General features: G+C 47.0%; 2 protein-coding genes across 5 annotated transcripts in view; one reads left to right on the top strand and one right to left on the bottom strand.

The window, feature by feature from the left end:
- ACAP3 (ArfGAP with coiled-coil, ankyrin repeat and PH domains 3) overlaps positions 1–10,812 on the top strand; it is a 149,240-nt gene extending 138,428 nt beyond the window's left edge. For all 4 annotated transcript variants that reach the window (XM_079986886.1, XM_079986883.1, XM_079986885.1 and 1 more), the window contains one exon: positions 9,393–10,812. In XM_079986886.1, the coding sequence (XP_079843012.1) occupies positions 9,393–9,394 (2 nt within the window). In that variant the 3' untranslated portion in view covers positions 9,395–10,812. The remainder of the gene's footprint in view (positions 1–9,392) is intronic.
- An 861-nt stretch (positions 10,813–11,673) lies between these two features.
- Positions 11,674–16,278, bottom strand: LOC307222192 (phospholipase A2 homolog otoconin-22-like). The gene is made up of 4 exons (XM_079987368.1): positions 16,189–16,278; positions 14,682–14,826; positions 12,685–12,791; positions 11,674–12,558 (listed from the first exon to the last, which is right to left on the bottom strand). Exons 1-4 carry the CDS (start codon positions 16,226–16,228, stop codon positions 12,413–12,415), a joined length of 438 nt encoding a protein of 145 aa, XP_079843494.1. The 5' UTR covers positions 16,229–16,278; the 3' UTR covers positions 11,674–12,412.
- Between the last annotated feature and the right edge of the window lie 4,792 nt (positions 16,279–21,070).

A 21,070-nucleotide genomic window follows, 5' to 3' on the forward strand; every position in this document is an offset into this window, starting at 1 on the left:
GATTGGGAAAATGAGAAAGAGAGAGAAGCCATCCATCCTTAGAAGCGAGCTTTAGGGGAAGATGCTAAGGTTTCTCCATTAGAGGCCTTCTTCCTTTCCTTAGAGAACTACAACTCCCAGGATTCTTTGCAGTCTGTCACGTGACTGTTATGGCATGCTGCACATTTCTATATGTTGTTTCCCCGGTGTCGGCATTTGCCACCTGGGTTCACTGTTAGAGGGGCTGACTCATTGGGCAAATGAGACCAGTAGTTGATATTTAGGTGGAAGACAAGAATTGCGAACAAGGAGTGGGCAGGGAAAAAAGACCAAAATGGAGTGTCGTTGCTGCCGTCCCAAGGCAAATTGGATTTCTGGTTAGCAATTGCTTAGCTTGGCAGCTGCCAGTATAACCTCCAGATGTGGACTACAACTCCCAACTCCCATCCTTGACCCCTAGGCTAGTGCTAGCCTACCACATCTGGAGACGTCCTTGCTGGTGAACACTCATGACAAATATGTGTGGTTTGGCGTTCAGTGGATGGCATGCAGAGGTGTTTGGAGTAGCTGGGGAAAAGGTGTGTGCTGTGAGCTAGGGAAAAGATTTGTTGAGCGTTGCGGGGAAAGGAGAAACACAAATATTGGAAGAGAACGTAAAATACTGAGTGCTGTTTCCTTAGGAATGTGATGTACTGATGGGCATTGAGCCAGAAGAGCCCTTTTAGGGTGTAAGAGGTATATCACAGCTCCCAGTGGATTAACTCCAACTACTGTAACGTTCCGGCGAACGTTATTTTCCACTCGAAATGTGTGTGTTTACCACATGGGGTCCTCTTTCACAACCGCTTGCAATGGAAGAACTAGGTTAGAAAGCTCAGCGCCACTGGCAAGAAAATGTCAATTCCCCCTAGTACAGCCCAGAATGTTCACCTTCACAATGCAAACTGCCAGTCATTGGAAGCTGCAAAGCTATAGGCATATCACATATGCCCACAAGAATCCTGGGAACTGTAGTTTGTTAAGGATGCTGAGAGTTTTTAGGAGACACACACCCCTCCAGCGCAGACCCCCTCCCATCTGTTGACCTTATATGAATGACCCTGGCCTTTCTAGGACTCCATATACACCCAGAAAGCAATGCTGGACCCCTCCTTCCTTCAGAAGAAACTTTTGTATTGTAAAATTAGGACCCATATTCAAATCAAGACATCAGGGGCTTTGATCATTCTCTATTTAAACAGCATTGGATCAGGTTGACGTTGCTGTTGCTTTGCTGTGCCAGGTCTGAGCTGTGTGATCAGCAAAATCATGTGATGGCATCTATCTTGGATCTCACCATTTCAGAGATGCGGGGGGGGGGGAAGGTGAAATCTGCAAAACCTTTCACTCTGTATTGCATTTGGAGAATGATGGCATGCGGGGGGGGGGGGGCTGGGGGAGGTCACACTCTACCCCAATGGACTGTTTATTTATCTGTTATTTGTGCATGGGAGAGGCTATATGGGGAACATTCAAAATGTTGTGTCCCCACCCCACCGCCCAGTCTTAAAATGGTATAGTCCAGGAGGAACACTACCACATGGTTTTGCTGAGAACAGCTTGAAGTTGCTAGTTGAGGCTCTAATATCAAAAGGAAACGATGGTGGGAGAGGAAATAGTCATCTAGGACATGAACGACTCTCTGTAAATAACGTTCCAGCACATTAACCATTCCTCTTATCACTTCAACTTGCTTTTCAGTACAATCTTTGTAACACTGGCTTGTTTGTTTTCTAATTAAATTTTTTTTACCTCTTCCTGTTTTTTCTCACTTTTGCCTGCTCGGCCTCGACTGAGTCTACCTATGGAAAAATCCAAACACTTCTGTATGTTATTTATCTTTGTATGGTTTTAACCAGGAAAGGGGGGAAAAACCATCAACACACACACGCACACACAACTGAGAATACCCCACAGAAATTCTGCTGCTCTGGTGTCTTATTGACCCCCTGTCCCCCCCTCCTTCTCCCGTCTCTTGAAACACTGTTAATAAAAATCTAGAGTAAAATCTTTTACCTCTTCTTCCTTCGCCTCTTGTTATTTATGTTGTCTTGCTTCTGTTTTCTATATTAACTCTATGAGCTTTGGGACCCACACCCCCTAAAAAATCTAGGGCACTATATTCACACACAAACACAAACCCTTGCTACTCTTTAAAGGTAAAGGGACTCCTGACCATTAGGTCCAGTCGCGGACGACTCTGGGGTTGCGGCGCTCATCTTGCTTTATTGGTTGAGGGAGCCGGCGTACAGCTTCCGGGTCATGTGGCCAGCATGACTAAGCCGCTTCTGGCGAACCAGAGCAGTGCACAGAAACGCTGTTTACCTTCCCGCCGGAGCGGTACCTATTTATCTACTTGCACTTTCGAGGTGCTTTCGAACTGCTAGGTTGGCAGGTATCAGGGACCGAGCAACGGGAGCTCACCCCGTTGCAGGCATTTGAACCGCCAACCTTCTGATTGGCAAGCCCTAGGCTCTATGGTTTAACCCACAGCACCACCCGCGTCCCACTCTTTAAGTGGGTGGTAAAGATTACCCCCTTGAATTAGCCCCATTAGTGTTGAGTTCACGTCACCTGCCTCCCTCTCCTTGTTAATTTAGGATGGTACATGGGGTCAACATAACAATTATAAGAACACAGAAAGCTGCCTTACACTGAATCAGATCATTGGTCTGCCTACACTGACTAGCAATGCCTCCCCAGGGTTTCAGGCAAGGAACAGTCCCGGCCCTAATTGAAGATGCCATTGAGAGTTGAACCTGGGTTCTTCTGCATGCGAAGCAAGATGCTGTACCACTGGGCTACAGATTATCCTGACAGGATGGAGAGCTGAGCTAAAACATAACGAAATGAGTTTCATTATAGATAAATGGGTAAAGTTCTGCATTTAGGGAGGGGGAAAATCAGATGCACAAATATAGGACGAATGATGCCTGGCTTCGCAGCAGCTCATGTAGAAATTATTTAAGCCAGGGACGGATAGCCAGTAGCCCTGCAAACATTGCTGGACTTGCCCCAGCCAGCATGGCCAAGAGTCAAGGGTGATGGGTGTTGTATTTCCACAATACCCAGAGGGCAATAGTTCCCCATCTGTTCTCTCTATATTTTAGACTACAGCTCCCATCAATCCAGGTAGCATAGCCAACGGTCAGCAGTGATGCGGGGCTAGGAGAACAAGTGGAAGGCAACAGGTTCCTCATCCCTGATCTAGTGGTTTTTAGTAGACCATACATTAGACTTCAGTCACAATTGTTGACACTACTCTGCATTAACCAAAGTATAGAGCAGGCATAGGCAAAGTTGGCCCTCCAGATGTTTTGGGACTACAACTCCCATCATCCCTGACCACTGGTCCTGTTAGCTAGGGATGATGGGAGTTGTAGTCCCAAAACATTTGGAGGGCCAACTTTGCCTATGCGTGGTATAGAGTTATAGCCAACTAAGTCCTATTCAGAAAAGATTAATGTCCATTCAAATTAATGGACTGAAGTCATGGACACTCATTTCTCTGAGGTGGGTAGCAACTAAGTCTTACTCAGAGTAGATCCACAGAAATTAATGAAAAAGACAACTAAATTACGTCAATTAATTTCAGTGGCTCTTCTGTGAGTAAAACTTAGTTGACTATCGCCCACCATGTCCATATCATAAGAAGTAATTAAATCATCCTGTTTGGTCAGAATAAGATGTCCACTTCTGGTCTTTTCAGTTTAAGGAGGCTATTGGCAAGCTAAGAATGTGAGCAGGGCAACAAACAGTGACTGGGGCTGATGGGGTTTGTAGTCCCCAACATCGGCATTGGCTGCCCCTATTCTACACTTGATCAGCAGCAGTTTATTGGAGTTTCAGGCAGAGGGCATTCCCAGCCCCACCAGGAGATGTCAGGGATTGAACCTGAGACTTCATGCAAAGCAGATGTGAACTACTGCCCATCCCTTGAGACGTGGGGTCATAGGAAGCTGCCTTATACTGCCAGTCAGACCACCACCCCATCTTGTTGAATGGCAGCAGCTCACCAGGGTTTCAGACACAGAACATTCACAGCCCTAGCTGGAGATACAAGGGATCAGACTTGGGACTTTCTGCATGCAAAGCTGAGCTTCTGCACCTTCTGCCACTGAGCTACAGCTCCTTCTTATGTCATGCTGACTCCCAATGTTCAGGTTTAGGAACCGAAATCATGTGTTCAGGGGCTTAGATCAGAGACAAGATTTGTCTGCTTGTGTCAACCTAGTGGCATAACAACTGCAGTTCACTCCTTCAGCAGTTCCATTAATTCTAACTCACCATTGAGTATAAGGGCTGTCCAAAATGTTATTTTTTTTTGGGGGGGGGGAATCGTTTCTCTCTGAATTTTTTGTCCAAACCAAAGGACTGCAGAGTTGGCATGATTCTGTTGCTTTTGGAAGGTGGATACATAATCAAAACTTGGCTGTAACTGTTTGATGGGGATGGGGGAAGAAACCTGATTCATTTTGCATCTGAAGGTCAGCACACCTGATTTGCACTTTCGCAAACAATACGTGAACCAGAACACAACCATCCTTCAAAAGTTGCTTGTTTCTGAATTTTGCAATGTAGTTCTTCAGCCAAGTACTGTGTACACAAAGGCATACACTAAGGTAAATTGTGCATTGAAAGAAACCATATATAGTAGTAAAAACAGTTGATGAAAGTGCATCACATTAGAGGAAGCTGTTTTGGAAAAATGTGTGTGTTGCAAAATTGCACACAAAAATATGTGTATTAGGAGACGTTCGCACAAAAATGCTTACAAATTTCCATGAAGACATTTTGTAATGAAATACCAATGACACACCAATGTAGGAATATGAATAACTGAACTTGGAAACATGAGACAGAGAGAGAAACCCAAAAGGATAGATTTGCCAATTCCTACCAGTTGCTCTTGTTGGGCTGATACTGGCTGTCCACCAGAATTTTTGCACGGGTGTGCTTGAACTTGGCAAGGGAAAATTATTGGCTACAGATAGCCATGTACAAAGTCAAATGTGTGCATGTATTATTTATTATCTAATTGATGTCTTTGTAGGGTACGGTCAAGATACACAGTGCTTTGCAGGGTAACAAGGCAGACTCTTGCATCACAGATCTTACAGTTTTTAGTTTTGGGAGAAGCAGAGTAATGATCCTGTAGGTACTCATAATTACCAGGTTCAGGGCAAAACTTCAGTGCATTCGTAATGCTTACTAGTATGCTGAATCCGGCACAATTCTTCTCTGGCTCAGTTTGCATTCCTGAGAAATAGCATTTCAGGAGCCAGGAGCCCTAGGAAACATAATGTTCCCATGGAACCTGAGCCCATAGAAACTCAGATATTCAAGGGGGAAACCACATGCCTCAGATTCTCTGGCAGCTGGGATATGAATATTGCAGTGATTTCAACATCAGGGAGGGAGAGAAAGAAGCCTAATGACTGGCTTCGTAGAGGGTTACACATCTGACACAATTCTTCTCCAGCTTGGATTGCATTCCTGGCAAACAGCATTTCTGGAGCCAGGGGCCCTGGGAAACGTAATGGTCCCAAGACACCCGAGCCTATAGGAATTCAGATGTCTTGGGTCCTTGGGCATCTGGGATGTGAATATTCCAGAGCTTCCAGCTCCAGGGAGGAAGAGAGAGATACCTAATGGCTGACACTTTAAACTTGGGTTATAAACCCACAGCACTGAAAAGTGACCAGTTGGTAAATGTTGGCCTATAGTTTGGAGAGGAGCCTGGATGTGACCTGCTTGAACCAGCCGCTTCCAGTTCTCTGCACATTTGGGCTGGCTCTTTGACATCAGTTTCTGTCACCAGAAGATCTCCCTCCCTGTGTTCTTCCAAGCAGTTTCCTAGAAAAAAGGACACTGGGTCAAAGGCTGGCAGCTTGTTGAAAATAACACCCTGGAAGAATCTTTGAAAAGTACATGCCAAGTTTATCCACTGGGTGATCAGTTGTGTGCTCAGTAGCCCTAAGAGGATCAGAACGTGAGGAAACAACAAAACAAAAGCCTCCATCGTTTCCCAAGCTAAAGCCTCCATTTTCTCCTGCTGCTTATTGAATGGCAGGAAGTTTTGCGAGGAAGGGAACTTTTGGCCGGAGAACAACACTGATAGGCTTGCCATACGTCCAGGAAAACCTGGCCATGGAGGCCAACATGCCCATCTGGGCAGATTTTTACATTTTAAAGGAAATGTCTGGGTTTGGGGGCAGGGTTGGGCTTGGGCTCAGGCTGCTCTGCACACCATGGCCGCTGCCAGCCTGAGCTGGGAAAAGAGGCGCCTCTTTTCCAAGCTTGGGCTGGCTGCTTTTCTGGCCTAGGCCAGAATCTCAGAAGATGCCCCAGAAGATGTTCTAAATCAGTGCACAGCTGGATCACATGTAGGATAACCATGCACAGTTTCTAATGCAGGTAGAGACTGCAGGGATCAGCTTTGGTTCAATTCAGATTTCAGGGCAAACCTACCTAACTCATACCACCCAACACACAAGCCAGAACACAGCTGTCCTTTGAAATCTGCACTCTCCCCAAATTTTATACTCTAATTTTATTGGCTTCTTTTATCCCATTTATATCCCACACTTCTACCCTGCTCCTCAGTTTATCCTCACAATAGCCCTGTGTGGTAGGTCGGCCGAGATATAGTGATTGCTCCAAGGCCACTTGGTGGGACTTCATGAAGATTTGAACCCTGGTCTCCAGGGTTTTAGTCTGACACTCTAACCACCACACCACACAAGCAGAGGCCTCTGTCTGTCCACTAATGGAAATACTGGTATAGATGGACTTTGACCTGATCCAGTGGTGTGGTCCGTGTACCTTACTGCATATGTGATGTGACAGCTCAATCATATATACCATAAAGAAGACCAAGGGGTGATCTGATCATCTGACCCAATTCACACTTTGCAGAGCAAAATGCAAACCAAAGCACAGCTATCCATTGATGTTCCCAGATTTCCCTGGATTTTCTGCTGCAGTTTGGCAACCAAATGATGTGAACAAAAATGTGTATATTTGGGGGTGGGGATGGAGGTGAGAATGTGCATGAAAATGCACAAATTTGTGAAGATGATATATGAAAATGAATCATATTTGGGAAATTGGCTTGCAAAAATGTGTGCGTCAGGCAAAATTGCAAAAAAAGGAAATAAAAGAAAAGAAAAGAAGTCCTGGCCACAAGGGGAGCATAAAGCCATCAGGGCTCCAAATGAATCCCAAATGAATATATGATTTGTACCAAATTGACAGAGAGAGAGAGGAAAAAAAAACTTGTCCTCTTAAGTGGTAGTAAAATGAAAGTCACAGGTTCATATTTGTTTCCATTTCCCCCCTTTCATTCTAGAGCAAATGCACACCCATAATTACCATTTAAATGTTCACTAAGCTTCTGGCCAGAAATACAGGAATGTCCTTAAGGGTGTACGTGCAGCAAGACAGATCCTGAAATTGATTTCTTTCTTTCTTTCTTTCTTTCTTTCTTTCTTTCTTTCTTTCTTTCTTCTGCATCCTGGTATATTCCATGCATTTCTTTTTGCATTTATATAAGTATCATGTATGCACCCCCTGCATGGACAATGTACTGTCCTTTGTACCAGTAGTATTCTTGGTTTTAAATACAGGTGTCAACCATCTTGCACATGTCCAACTGATGTGTGACCGCCCATGTGTGGGTCCTTTTGGACCTGGAAGGGGGCAGAAGGGGGCAGGGCAGAACGGGGTGTAATGGGGCAGGGTGGGGTGAGCTTATGTATGCTCCACCAATGCAGATGGGGGCCAGGAATGGAGCCCCCCTGCAAAAGAGCCACCTCGAAATTATTTGGAAACCTGCAGACATCATATTTTCATTGTATCACTCCCTCTATTTCCGATGTTCAGCGCTGAGTGCTGTTGCTTACGTACCACCCACATACAAGGGTAAAGTACCAGTGCAATTGCAGGGACCTCTAAGTCGGGGGGGGGGGGGCTGCTTCCCGCCTGTAAAGGGAAGTTTTTTAACATTCAATGTTTTAGAATATGATGGAAGCTGCCCAGAGTGGCGGGGTACGAATAATAAAATTATTATTATTAGCCACATTCCCCTCTGGGCAATCTTTTGAGGGCCACATGCCAGGGGTGGGAGGGGCCAGAGACAAAAAAGGGTGGTGCAGCACAGCTAAAAGTTACCTCTGTACTTCAGACTTGTTTCTACACACAGGAACACAACACTTTTTATTCTCCATCCAGGCAAGCAAGGGGCATTGTCTACACACACCAGCTGAACATCAGTACAGATGTACTGTACCTTGGAAGTCGAACGGAATCCGTTCCGGAAGTCTGTTTGACTTCCAAAACGTTCAGGAACCAAGGCACAGCTTCCGATTGGCTTCAGGAAGCTCCTGCAGCCAATCGGAAGCCATGGAAGTCTCGTTGGATGTTCGGGTTCCAAAGAACGTTCAAAAACTGGAACAATCACTTCTGGTTCTCGGGAGCCAAAACTTTCGACTCCCAAGGTGTTTGAAAAGCAAGGTACAACTGTATTTGCAGTGAGAAGCAGGAACAGACAGCATTTGCTTTCTGTGTCGGGTTCTCCAACCCAGCCCTAAGGAAAAGGTGGTTAACCTGTGGCCCTCCTGATGCTGCTGAAACTACAACGCCCATTGGCCACAGACAGCAAGTTCAAGGAAGAGGGGACTTTTAGTTCAACAACATCTGGAGGGCTACAGGTTAGCTGCTCCCGCCCCAGGGGGTGGAGGAGCCCCCAAATACCTTAGTGAGTACTGAGAAAGCTCGGTGAGCACCTAATGCTATTCAACAGTTGGAGGAAAAGCTGAAAATGGAATGGAATGGAGTATCCCGAAATGGGGATGGAAAGGAGTATCCTGAAAGGGGTGTGGCTGGTGGTCTTGAGTCCTGAACAGGAACATTCTAGTGTGCCACAACACTTTGTTCCCATTCTCACTTGTCGTGTAAAATGCTTGCCGTTTTCTTTTTAAAAATGTAATGGAAGAAACATTTCGGAAATTGTTGGGCTGATAAGCCTTTAGAGAAAGCACATTAAAGACACATGGCTTCCCTCAAAGGTTACTGGGAGCTGTAGTTTGAGGGAGCTGGGAATGGTGGCCCTGTGGCGGGTAACCTATAGTTCCCAGAAGTGCTATTTTTATAGAAAAAGAGGTGCCAGAACTCGCCATGAAGGCCTCCCTCGTTCTCTTAGAATATGGAAAAAACAAGCCCTGGTTCTCAGGATTCTTTGGAGGAAGCCATGTGCCTTAAATGTGTGGAAGTCAGCGCTGTCTGCATCTTTCCTTGTCTCCCTGTTAATGCTGATTTCGCTGAAGAGAAAGGGTGATCAGCTCATCCTCGGTATCTATATCTGTCTTCTACAGGAGACGCCACCTATCTCGACATCTTCCGCGAGTTTTCTCACATGGCATCCAACAATCCAGAGAAACTCAATCGCCGCAGCCTGTACTTCAGCCACTCCTACAGATAGCCCTCAAAACCACCACAGACATCATCTGAGAATCTGAGAATGCTGGTTCCTTCCAACTCCAGAGGGAGAGTTGAGATTATGTGCCGCGGATGAAGCCGGAGGGACAGAGGCGGCCGGTGGCTGAATCGGGTCCATCCAGAACCGGAGCAGTTCGAACCAATGTCTCTGGTCACCCCACACAGCTTTGCGTTGATCGCTACATCTCCCCATGGTCACCACCCCACAACCAAATGGCTTTCCCCCTACATCCCCTTCCCCCCAAAGAACTTCCGAAGAGGATATACACAGCCCTACGAGTAACTAGCCCATGTTTACAGCCTGACATGGAGAGAGAAACCTATTTCTTTTTAAAGCAGGGATCGAGAACTTGTAGATATTTCGGACCTCGCTAGACTCCAGCTCCCATCAGCCAATAAATAGTCCAGGATGATGTGAGCAATGTCCCAAAGGCCACAGCTTCCTCATCCGTGTTCTAAAATGGAAGTGGTAAATTTGCGGCCTTCACATTATTGGTGGGTTGCAACTCCTGTCATCCCTGATCAACTGCTTGTGCTGAGGCTGATGGGAGTTGTAGTCCATCAACATCAGACAGGCCACAGGTTGCTCTCCTATGTCCTGCTTCTGTCCCACTGTTGCCCTGGAGGTTTGATCTCACTAGCTTCAGGCGACTTGGCAAACTGGTTTTTACAGCCTTGGGGCAGGATGGAAAGTATCAATTATGCTCAATGGGCGGATTAGATCGCTCCATAGCATCATTCAGGAGCATGGCGGAGAACTAAAAATGATGAGCAGGCTTCCTGGCTCATCACCAACTGCAGTCAATCCACCACAGTCCCCCCCCCCTCAATATATTTCATAAAATCACAGAATTGTAGCGCTGGAAAGTCCCTATTCCCACTCCTGCCATTGCTTGCCATTTTCCATACTCTTTCTGTGATTTCCCTTGCCCTAAGGCCTAAAACAAGTTCCCTGTTCCTGTTTTTAAAGCATGGCTTCTTCTTGTTTTTGTTATTTCAAAAATCATGTTCTGTTGTTTTCATAGGTAACGGACTTGTCAGAGAGCCTGTACTGGTACAGTCTCTGCTGCCCAAACTGCCTCTTGTTGAGCGTGTATAGAAATTTGTGTTTATATGCTGGAAATGTAATATATCTCTGGGCAAAAAAGAAACGTATTTTTTAAAAATGCTTGCGGCGGGAGGGAAGGGGTATGAATTGCAAGGGAGGGAAGAGGGAAGTCCAGACAGGAGGGACGGACGGACCTTATTTACAAGATTATAAATAAAGACAGGTGACATTTTTCTCCCGGGACATTAGGCATGACTTCCTTGTCAGTTTCTCGGATCTAGACCTCTTTGAACCAGGTGAGAAAATTATGTCATGGGCCTTGCTATAAAGTGATATTTATTGGGTACACGTTTATAGCTTTGGGGCCAGCTGCCAAATCATATATAGTAGTTGGTTCCTGAGAAACGACAAAGTAGAGCCCAAGGTATTTATATGCATAGAAAGAAATATGCACACAGTCTGCAGTAGGATCAGGCAGTGACTTATCAGACCTCCAGTTGGCTGTGTCATTGCGGCTTTCTGGGAGGTACAGAGGGAGGTATGAGGTCAGCATGGTGCAAACGCACCGCCAATTGACCCAATCAAGTCCTCCCACTAGCGCAACTGCACCACCGCAACATCGCAGTTGTGACATCGCATTCCAACATTGCAGTTACGACTGCACCGCTCCCCTCAAATAATCAGCCATGACTCTGCTGCTCAGAGGTCAGGGGAACTTTGCTGCCCCACTGTGCTGTCTGTGCAGAAGGTCCCAGGTTCAATCCCCGACATCTCCTGGTAGGGTTGGGAATGAAAAACCCTTCAAAAACAAAAATCCACCAAACTCCACCACAATTGTTCGCTCCAAACCTCAACTCTCCACAGGCCTCAAATGTCATTGCAAAAGCTTCCATGACGGCACTTGCAAAGGCTCATGGGATTTCTAGACACTATTTTTGCACCATTTGCGCCATTTGCATACTCTTTTAGGGCCGTGTCCCTCCCTTTTCGTGCCACAGTCGGCTTCGCTGCAATGCGCGTGCACACAGTTGCGAGTCCCTCGGACACATGTAAATGGGGAGCTGCCTGCACTCTGCTCCCAATTCCACACAGGCAAACAACATGGTGATACCGGTAATATTTTATTTGACTCAAATGCATATTCTTACTATTGCCATTTTGAAAGGGTTTTATGACATCCAATCAGCAAAATGGTCTGCGTTTCCACTTGGTAGGTAAATTCTTGGGGGGAAAGCAGGCCAAGGATGCAATTCTAGTGCAAGAAGAAGAGCGCCCTAAGATATGAGGCACACTATCCATCATGATTAAGCACCCAGGCTATGAGACAAGTCAAGCAAAACAGAAAACATAAGCAGCCTGAGGGGTAGCCTCTTCAATAGAGTATAGGGGGAGATATTGTGTCCAGTCCTGGGCCTACTCAGAGCAGACCTATTGAAAACTATGTACATGGTTAATTTACATTTGCTCATTTCAGTGGGTCTGCTCCAAATACTACCCAATAGGTTTACCCTAGGTTGTACCCAATGTCTGTCCTATTCAGAGTAGACCCATTGAAGTTTACTGGGCATGAGTAACCTAGATCTATTAATTTCAGTGGGTCTGCTCTGAATAGTGCTTAGATACAACCAATGAACCTTCACTTCAAATAAAATAGTGGGAACATAAACTGCAACTTAATTTCTAAATGCTTCTCTTGCTTTCAGTTAACCTAACACAATGCTAAGAACCCCAAAATAATAATATAGGCTGAGCCCCCCCTTATAATAATCAGGCAGGCTAGGCTCCCCCCCTGAATCAACCCCCCTACATGGGATATCCTCCGGTTCTGCTTCCCGTTAAAAATGCAGCTCAACAAAATGGCCGCTGTGCCCTGCAGTTGTTCGCTGGGTGATTCTTGAACTGGAGGTTATAGGCAAAGAGATGCTTCCGGAAGCAGCTGGCCGCTTTTTGGTCACATTCACACACGAGCTTCTCGCACCGGTCCCGCGACTTGACTGCAGAGAGAGGAGAAAGGTGGTAACATCAGCATCAGTTTCTGCAAAGAGGGATGCTCTGAGCTGGGGGAACGGAAATAGAAAAGATTTGAACCAGCTCTCTGGCTCGACGCCGGACCAACTCACCGCATTTAATTTTATCCCTCTGGGCGTAGAACCTGTACGAGTGGGTGCTTGGGCTGCAACCGAACATCTCGGCCTTGTTGTAGCAGCAGTCGTGGCTGTGGCAGCACCTGCGTGTGACGTGAAAACGAGAGAGCAAGGAATTGCTATGAATCAGGCCCATTCTGGTGCCATCTTAGTTTTTTCAGAACTCAACATTCTGGAGCACTGTGGGTTGTTGTTGTTAAAGAGCATATGATATTTTAAAATGATGACTGCCGTGTACCGTAATTTTATTTTGCCCATAATGGGCTTAGTTGGGAAAAACTAAGATGGCGGCCACAACCGTGGTCTCCGACGGCCCGTGAGATTTCCCCAGTATCGCACAGCATGTTTCTGATGACAGCATATTCAAGCAGGAGTCTCCCTCAGCCCTACCTGAAAATGCCAGGGATCAATCCTGGCACCTTCTGTGTGCAAAGCAGATGCTCTACCACTGAAAGTGTCTGTGGTGTAGCCCTGCTGGGACTGGTTCATATCATAATGCAGGTGGAGGTGGTTTATTTGAATTATCCTCTGCATGAAACAAGCTCCTTGTCTCAGAGAGGCTAGGCAAGACACTTCCTCCCAGATATGCTAGTTTGGTGCGTGCAGGGATTCCATGTATTTCTTTGTATGGGAGAGGCACGCAAATATGGAGGTCCCCCATCCCTGTTCTTGAGACTCCCATTGTTGGACATTTTCCATATCTGCTATTGGGTCCCTGGAGCACAGTCACATGAAGTGGCAACCAACCTTGCAGGATTTAACAGGATTTATTTGAAATGCATATGGAAGACAAAGGTACAGAGCGATAAATTCGCAATCTGCACACCCCAGTCAGAGTGCGCCCACTTTTTATACCCCTTAGAATGCGTAGACACGTGTTCACATGTAAAACATGTATTTACACTAATAGCAATAAGATATACCGTATTTTTCGTCCTATAGGACGCACCGGCCCATAGGACGCACCTCGTTTTTTTTTGGGGGGGGGGAAATGAATTTTTAAAAATTATTCCCCCCCCCCAGCTGCAGCTGCCGCCCCCAAGCCTCGCGCGCCCGGCGGGACCTCCCACCGGGCGCGCAAGGCTTGTGGACACTCGCCCGAAGAACGGGGAGCCCTCCGGAGGGCGCCCCGTGCTTCGGGCAACAGGCTGCCGCCCCAAGCCTCACACACTCGGCGGGACCTCCCACCGGGCGCGCAAGGCTTGCGGACACTCACCCGAAGAACGGGGAGCCCTCCGGAGGGCGCCCCGTGCTTCGGGCGACAGGCTGCCGCCCCAAGCCTCGCACACTCGGCGGGACCTCCCACCAGGCGCGCAAGGCTTGCGGACACTTGCCGGGGCTGCAGGCTGCTGCCCGCAAGCCTTGTGAGCCCGCGGGAACTCCCGCTGGGCTTGCAAGGCTTGTGGATAGCTTCCTGAAGCCTGGAGAGCGAGAGGAGTCGGTGCGCACCGATGCCTCTCGCTCTCCAGGCTTCAGCGAAAGCCTGCATTCGCCCCATAGGACACACACACATTTCCCCTTCATTTTTGGAGGGGGAAAAGTGCGTCCTATGGGGTGAAAAATACAGTAGCTTTGTTTCCTGTGTTACCCTCCTCCTTTTCAGTTTGCCTCCTCCTTTTCAGCCCCCCCCCCCAATCTGGGGTTACAATAACACTCATTCAACCTTGCTTATTATCTCTACCTGCCTAAGCCAGACATTCCAGAGAGAGAGGCCCATTTTCACTGTAACATCTAAGCAAGAAGAAAAAGCCTTGTTGTTCTTCTGGCTGGTGTAAAAACCTCCCTCCCCCTTTAAGGAAGGGGTTTGGGCATAACATATGAGAGAGGAGAAAATGCCACAAACAGTTTTGGGGATCATATAGAGAACAATACTCTAATGGCCCTTCACCATGACTTGTAAAACCCCTGAACTGTAAGAGAATGATGATAGACCAAGAGGTGAGCAATGCCTGGTAATCTCAGGTGAGCCTCACCTGTCGATGGCATCCACGGGGAAGCCTTGAGTCCCTGCCCCACAGTGGCACCCATAGTTGGTGAAGTTGGCCAGGGTGTACGTGACGGTGCTCATCTGGATCATCTCATTAAACTGGGAGGCAAGGCCAGTCACCAGAGCGGCTCCTGAAAGAACAACAGTCTTGTTTGGAGGAAAGAGCAAAGAGACAGGGAACAGGGGGTACAAATTGAAAAGGCAAGGGAGTTGATGTGGAAAAGCACTGTTTGTGGTGGGGGTAGCGCTTGAGGTCTCAAGCCTTCCTGAGGGGTTGGGATACCTTTTCCCCTGCTGCCACATTCCCTCAGAGGTAAACCGTTCTCAGCCATTTGCTGGCAGTAAAGGTAAAGGTAAAGGGACCCCTGACTGTTAAGTCCAGTCACGGATGACTCTGGGGTTGCGGCGCTCATCTGGCTTTACTGGCTGAGGGAGCCAGCATTTGTCCGCAGGCAGCTTCCGGGTCATGTGGCCAGCATGACTAAGCTGCTTCTGGCGAAACCAGAGCAGTGCATGGAAACACCGTTTACCTTCCCGTAGCTGTACCTATTTATCTACTTGCACTTTGACATGGTATCAAACTGCTAGGTTGGCAGGAGCAGGGACCGAGCAATGGGAGCTCACCCCGTCGCGGGGGTTCAAACCGCCGATCTTCTGATCTGCAAGCCCGAGGCTCTGTGGTTTAGAGGTAAACCGTTCTCAGCCACTTGCTGGCAGTAGGTAGGGCCAAAGCCACCTCCTTTTCCTTCCTTCCTCTGCCATCCCCTTCCTCTCTCTTTCCCTCCCTCCCTCCCTCCCTCCCTCATCTTTCTCTCTGCTACCCCATTTCATTCTTTTTCACGGCGTCCTTCTATCTCTCTTTCTGCCACCCCTTTCTCTCCTTTCTTTCCACCTCTCTTTCTGCCATTCTGACACCTCCTTTCTCTCTCCCCATACTGATTTAAATTAGGCTGAGGCTCACAGGTAGTCCTAAGGCTGCTGGTTGCCCAGCCCTGGACTGAGAGGTTGAGCCTGTTCATGAGAGTACTGGGAATTAGATCAAGCACACCGTGGCATGAGCAGTAAGGCGTTTGGACTGGTGAGCCTGCCTGGAGGGCAGAAGTAACCTGGTGGCAAAAGAAGATGGCTTTAAACCCCTGCCTAGGGGTATTAACCACGACTATGGAAGGAACACCCAGATTCAGTGGCATTATATCCCTGAATACCAATTGCCAGATTTTTTCTTTTCTTCCTCTTCCCACATTTGGCTGCAAAATGCACTGCCCGCAGGCTGGTTTCTTGATGGCAATGCCATGAAGCCAAATCAGAGTGAGGGCAGTCTGAGGGCTTGTGGGGGGGGGGAGGTGCTTGCCATGAGTTGCCACCATTGCAGGGACCACGGTGGAAGCAAAGAGACTCCATCCCAGAGACCCCTCTTTCGGACGACAACAACAGTTCTGGAAAGAACTCTCAGCTCTACTGAGGTCAGAACTATAGCAGAAAAGTAGACTTACCGCAAGCCAGAACCAGTAGGAAGGTTGTAACGTTCTTCATGGGTGCAGCTGAACAGAAGCAAGCCGAAGAGAGCCTTGTTTCGCTGTCAAAAGAAGGGCTCTGTACAATCGCTTGGGTGTCTGTGTCAGTTTATATAAGCAAGCCCAATCAGATATTTTGGGACAAATGATGTCCCCGTCACCTCCGCCCCCGGTCCTGGCTCATAATAATTATACTCGAGGACCAGAGCAAAACAAGGTTAGGGACCATAATTATCTAAGAAGTGGGATTAACAACATCAGGATATATATATAAGCGGTGGCAATCTGAGGCTACATCCATACTATACATTTAAATCACTATGATACCTCTTTAAGCACCCATAAAGGGTAAAGGTAAAGGGACCCCTGACCATTAGGTCCAGTCGCGGACATCTCTGGGGTTGTGGTGCTCATCTCGCTTTATTGGCCAAGGGAGCCTGCGTACAGCTTCCGGGTCATGTGGCCAGCATGACTAAGCTGCTTCTGGCAAACCAGCGCAGCGCACGGAAACACCGTTTACCTTCCCACCGGAGCGGTACCTATTTATCTACTTGCACTTTGTGCTTTCGAACTGCTAGGTTGGCAGGAGCAGGGACCGAGCAACGGGAGCTCACCCCATCGTGGGGATTTGAACCACCAACCTTCTAATCAGCAAGCCCTAGGCTCTGTGGTTTAACCCACAGCACCATCTGCATCCCTTATAGCTTCCCACAAAGAATCATAGCACCTATAGCTTGTTAAGAGCGCTGAGAGTTGTTAGGAGACACCTCTCGCTATTCCCCTTGCAGAGCTACTATTTCCAGAGGTTTTTTGTGTGTGAAAATAGGTTGGTTGTTAAACCACTTTGGGAACACTGCATAAGAACACCAGAAGAGCAATACTGGATCAAGCCAAAGGCCCATCTAAAATTTATTTATACATTAATCACATTTATATATCACCTTCCCCCCCCCCCAAGGATCTCAAGGCTCTCCCCTTCCTCATTTAAATTCCACAACAACCCTGCAAGGTAGGTTAGACTGAAGAAGAAGAAGAGTTTGGATTTGATATCCCGCTTTATCACTACCTGAAGGAGTCTCAAAGCGGCTAACATTCTCCTTTCCTTTCCTCCCCCACAACAAACACTCTGTGAGGTGAGTGGGGCTGAGAGACTTCAGAGAAGTGTGACTAGCCCAAGGTCACCCAGCAGCTGCATGTGGAGGAGCGGAGACGCGAACCCGGTTCCCCAGATTACAAGTCTACCTCTCTTAACGACTACACCACACTGGCTGAGGGGCACACTGAGAGGGGCAGTGACTGGCCAAAGGCCACCCAGTGGAGAGCTTCAAGGCCGAGTGGAGGATTTGAACCCTGGTCTCCCAGGCCTTAGTCTGACACTCTAACCACGGCACCAATCCAGCTTTCGGTCCAGTATTCTTTTCTCACAGCGATAGCACCATGTTGCACTTACAGAAATCGCACTTACAGCGATAGCACCATGTTGCACTTACATCATTTATTTGATGGATGCATGGCCCAGTACATCACAAGTGCAATACAGTCATACCTCGAGTTGAATGCGCTTCGGGTTGAGTGCGTTCGAGTTGCTCTCTGCAGCAACCCGGAAGTAACGGAGTGCGTTACTTCCGGGTTTTGCCGCTCACGCATGCACAGACGCTCAAAATGACGTCACGCACATGCGCGTTAGTGGTGAAACGCGACCCGCACACACGCCGACGCACCGTTGCGTCTTGCGTTCCGTTCCGGGATGTGAACGGGGCTCCGGAACGGATCCCGTTTGCATCCCGAGGTACCACTGTATTCCTTCGTCGCTGACATGTGGCAGAATACATCCTCAAGATACCCCAGTCTCAACAGCCCTGAGCCCAGTTTAAAGTTGAAGTTCCATGAGAGGTTTTGACATTGCCCATCGATAGGACCTGGGCAACAGATTGAACAAGTACACAGAAGAAATGATCCATAATGAATTGAAAAAAATGTTTAAAAGTACCTTCCCCCCCCAAAAAAAACCCAGTCCTTTTTGCTGGGGATAATTCAGACGGAAATTCTCAGGTGTCAAAAAAGACTATTTATGTATGCCACTGCTGCGGCCCGTGTTTTGTTAGTCCAAAAATAGAAAACGAGCGAGGTCCCAACTAAAGAAGAATGGCAACTTAAGCTGATGGAATATGCACAGCTTGCAGACTTAACATATAGAATAAGAGAACAAGAACATACGTTTAGAGAAGATTGGAAAACGTTTATTGAACATATGGGGGGGGGGAATTGTGTACACTTGAAAACGCTGGCAGCATTAAGATAAATTCCACAGTGTAAATAAGTTTTGATGGCTGTAATAATGGAATACTGAATGGTTTAGTTTACGTATAATATGCAGGGATTTATGGTATGCAAAATGAACCATGGAAAGAGAAGAAGGGAAATCATTGATGTTGTAAGGATGTTTAAATGAATATTCAAAATTGTAAAACAGAAAATCTAATAAAAATTATATATAATGAACAAGTTAATTTCAGGTTCTGAATACCACATGGAAAAGGGTAAGTTGATAATAGGTTGCCTTCCTTTTCTATTTCGATCCACTGATGATAGCCAGGGTAAACAAATGCTGGTGTAGATTGAGGAGGCCATTGTGTATTTATCAGCTGAGATCATGGCTTTGTTTGTGGAAACATCTCTGAAAAGATGACAGTTTTGGAAATGGGTAGGAAGCATTTAGCTGGAAGGAGGAATCTGAATCCTGTAGAAAAGGAGAACTGGGAGGTGCAGGGAGTCAGCGATGTATCCCAGTGGTAAATTAAGAACTCAAGATTAGCCTTGCTGCATCAGGCTGATGGTCCATCCATGGAGTTCCTGCTTCTGGGCTTCCCATTGAAACATCTGGTTTGGCCACTGTGAGAACAGGATGCTGGACTAGTTGGGCCAATGGCCCGATCCTTCGGTAGCCAGGCTCTCCTTATTTGGTGCTTGGGACCTGTTTTAGGGAGAAAGGAAAGACGTCTGTCCACAAGTCTGCAATTTTTCTATTGGGCGAACCATATATATTTAGAACCGTGAAGGTGGCACATTGCTCTTCCTGCAGGAACTGATAGGGGGGCAGGGAATGCTTAAGTAAGATCAGTACTGTATGTCAGGTCAAGGAGATTTGTGATTTCAAGTTCGTTTCAGGCTTTTTAGTCATTTAGCTTGCATATCAGTTTATTCAGATTTTTGTAGCATTTATTTAAATGTTTCCATTTAATATTTATTTTTTAAGAGGAACCATATATACTGTGTGTGTGTGTGTGTGTGTGTGTGTGTGTGTGTGTGTGTGATGTTGTTATCTTATCTGCAGGGGAAATTCATCATTTTAGGTTTATGTCGCAAACAGTTTTATTTGGGTCTGAGTTAACTTCCATTGATGCAATCCTTTGTTAATTGCCTACAATTAAACTTTTGTTTTGTGATGGTCTGATGACCAGATACAAATAAACCCGATCTGATGTCATCTCTTCCACTCTGTAATAAGTGGCTGCACTTTATCTTTCCCCTATTCCACTGATGCAATTTTTGTGTGTGTGTGTGCTAATTTTAGCAACTGCGGTCACAGAGGTCAAACGCCAGAGGAGCAGTCACAGAGTCAGAGGAGAAGATGTTGCAATGTTGTGGACGATGCTCAGGAGCTAGACAGGGTTGCAACACACACACACATAAGTTCTACATCGCACCGCTGTTATGTCGGCCAGCTGTTTCAAAGACTTAGCAATGCTACAGGAAAATATTAGCCAACGTTATTTATTTGTTTCTTCACAGCACCCCCACCCCTTTTCATTAGAAAGCCTCTCAGAGAGGCTTTGCGAAAATCCCTTTCCTAACCTTTGCCCTCAGGTGCACAATCTCAAAAAGTCATGACGCATGAGGAAAGAAGGAAGAGGAGGGAAGAGGGAAAAGGAAAGTTCTTAAAGTTACAGCTAGTGTCAGTAGCGATTCTGGTGGCTTTGTCCTTGATAAAGAGAACATCCTTTTTGCTCCCTCTTTATGCTAACTTCCCCTTCCTTCCTTCCTTCCTTCCTTCCTTCCTTCCTTCCTTCCTTCCTCTCTTTCTTTCTTTATTTCTTTCTTTCGTTCTTTTCTCTCTCTCTCTCTCCCTCCCCAGCCCTCTTTATCCAGATTTCCCACTATGTGCCAACCACATGCAAATAAGGCAAAAGCTGCCTGGAATTAAGCTGAGGGCCATATGTAGGCTTAGGGCTGCAGCTTCTAGCCTGGGTACATCTGTCCCCAACTTGAGAGGTTTAGCTTCTCAGGGTCCAGTGGAAGGGGAAGGGAATGCCAACAACTCATGTTTGCAACATTTCCCGAAGGTGTCCTCCGAACCCTTCCAAAAGGCAAACGAGGAACAGCGATTTGGTCTGTTCCGGAAAACTGGGCCTGTCTCTGGTTCACAGGCGATGGGTGGTTGTTGTTTTTGATGCTGCTGTTGCCTCATTGATTGTCTTCCCAAGAAGCCGCGGCTGTGCTTTCGACTCTGCTGTGTCATGATGTACGTGCAAGATCCAGTTTGGGCTCGCTCGATGGTGATTTATGCAGCCTCGAAATCGGTCATGTGTTTAAGCCAAAAGGCAGGATGGGCTGATGGGGATCGGCCGGGGATCCTAACCGTAACTCCACCAACAACACCTAGCACTTCAGGAATCTGGTGTCTTCCCAAATGCCCAACTCCTTCCTGGTTATATAACATTCCTGAACTCTGCTGAGAAGATGGGTCAAGGGTAGGGAATGGAGGAGAAATTTGATTTGGTTGGGGCCGTGCTCAGTGGTAGAGCTTTCTTGCACACACAAGGTCCCAGGGGCAATTCCTGTCATCTCCAGGTTGGACGAG

This window comes from Podarcis cretensis (genome assembly GCF_951804945.1).
Source record: "Podarcis cretensis genome assembly, chromosome: 8".
NCBI classification, from domain to species: Eukaryota; Metazoa; Chordata; class Lepidosauria; order Squamata; family Lacertidae; genus Podarcis; species Podarcis cretensis.

Excerpts from the sequence above, each read along its gene's own strand:
- LOC307222192 (XM_079987368.1), bottom strand. The coding sequence starts at position 16,228 with ATGAAGAACGTTACAACCTTCCTACTGGTTCTGGCTTGCG. Across the intron at positions 14,827-16,188 it reads CCTACTGGTTCTGGCTTGCG|GAGCCGCTCTGGTGACTGGC; the intron begins GTAAGTCTACTT and ends TTGTTCTTTCAG. Across the intron at positions 12,792-14,681 it reads CCCGTGGATGCCATCGACAG|GTGCTGCCACAGCCACGACT; the intron begins GTGAGGCTCACC and ends CGTCACACGCAG.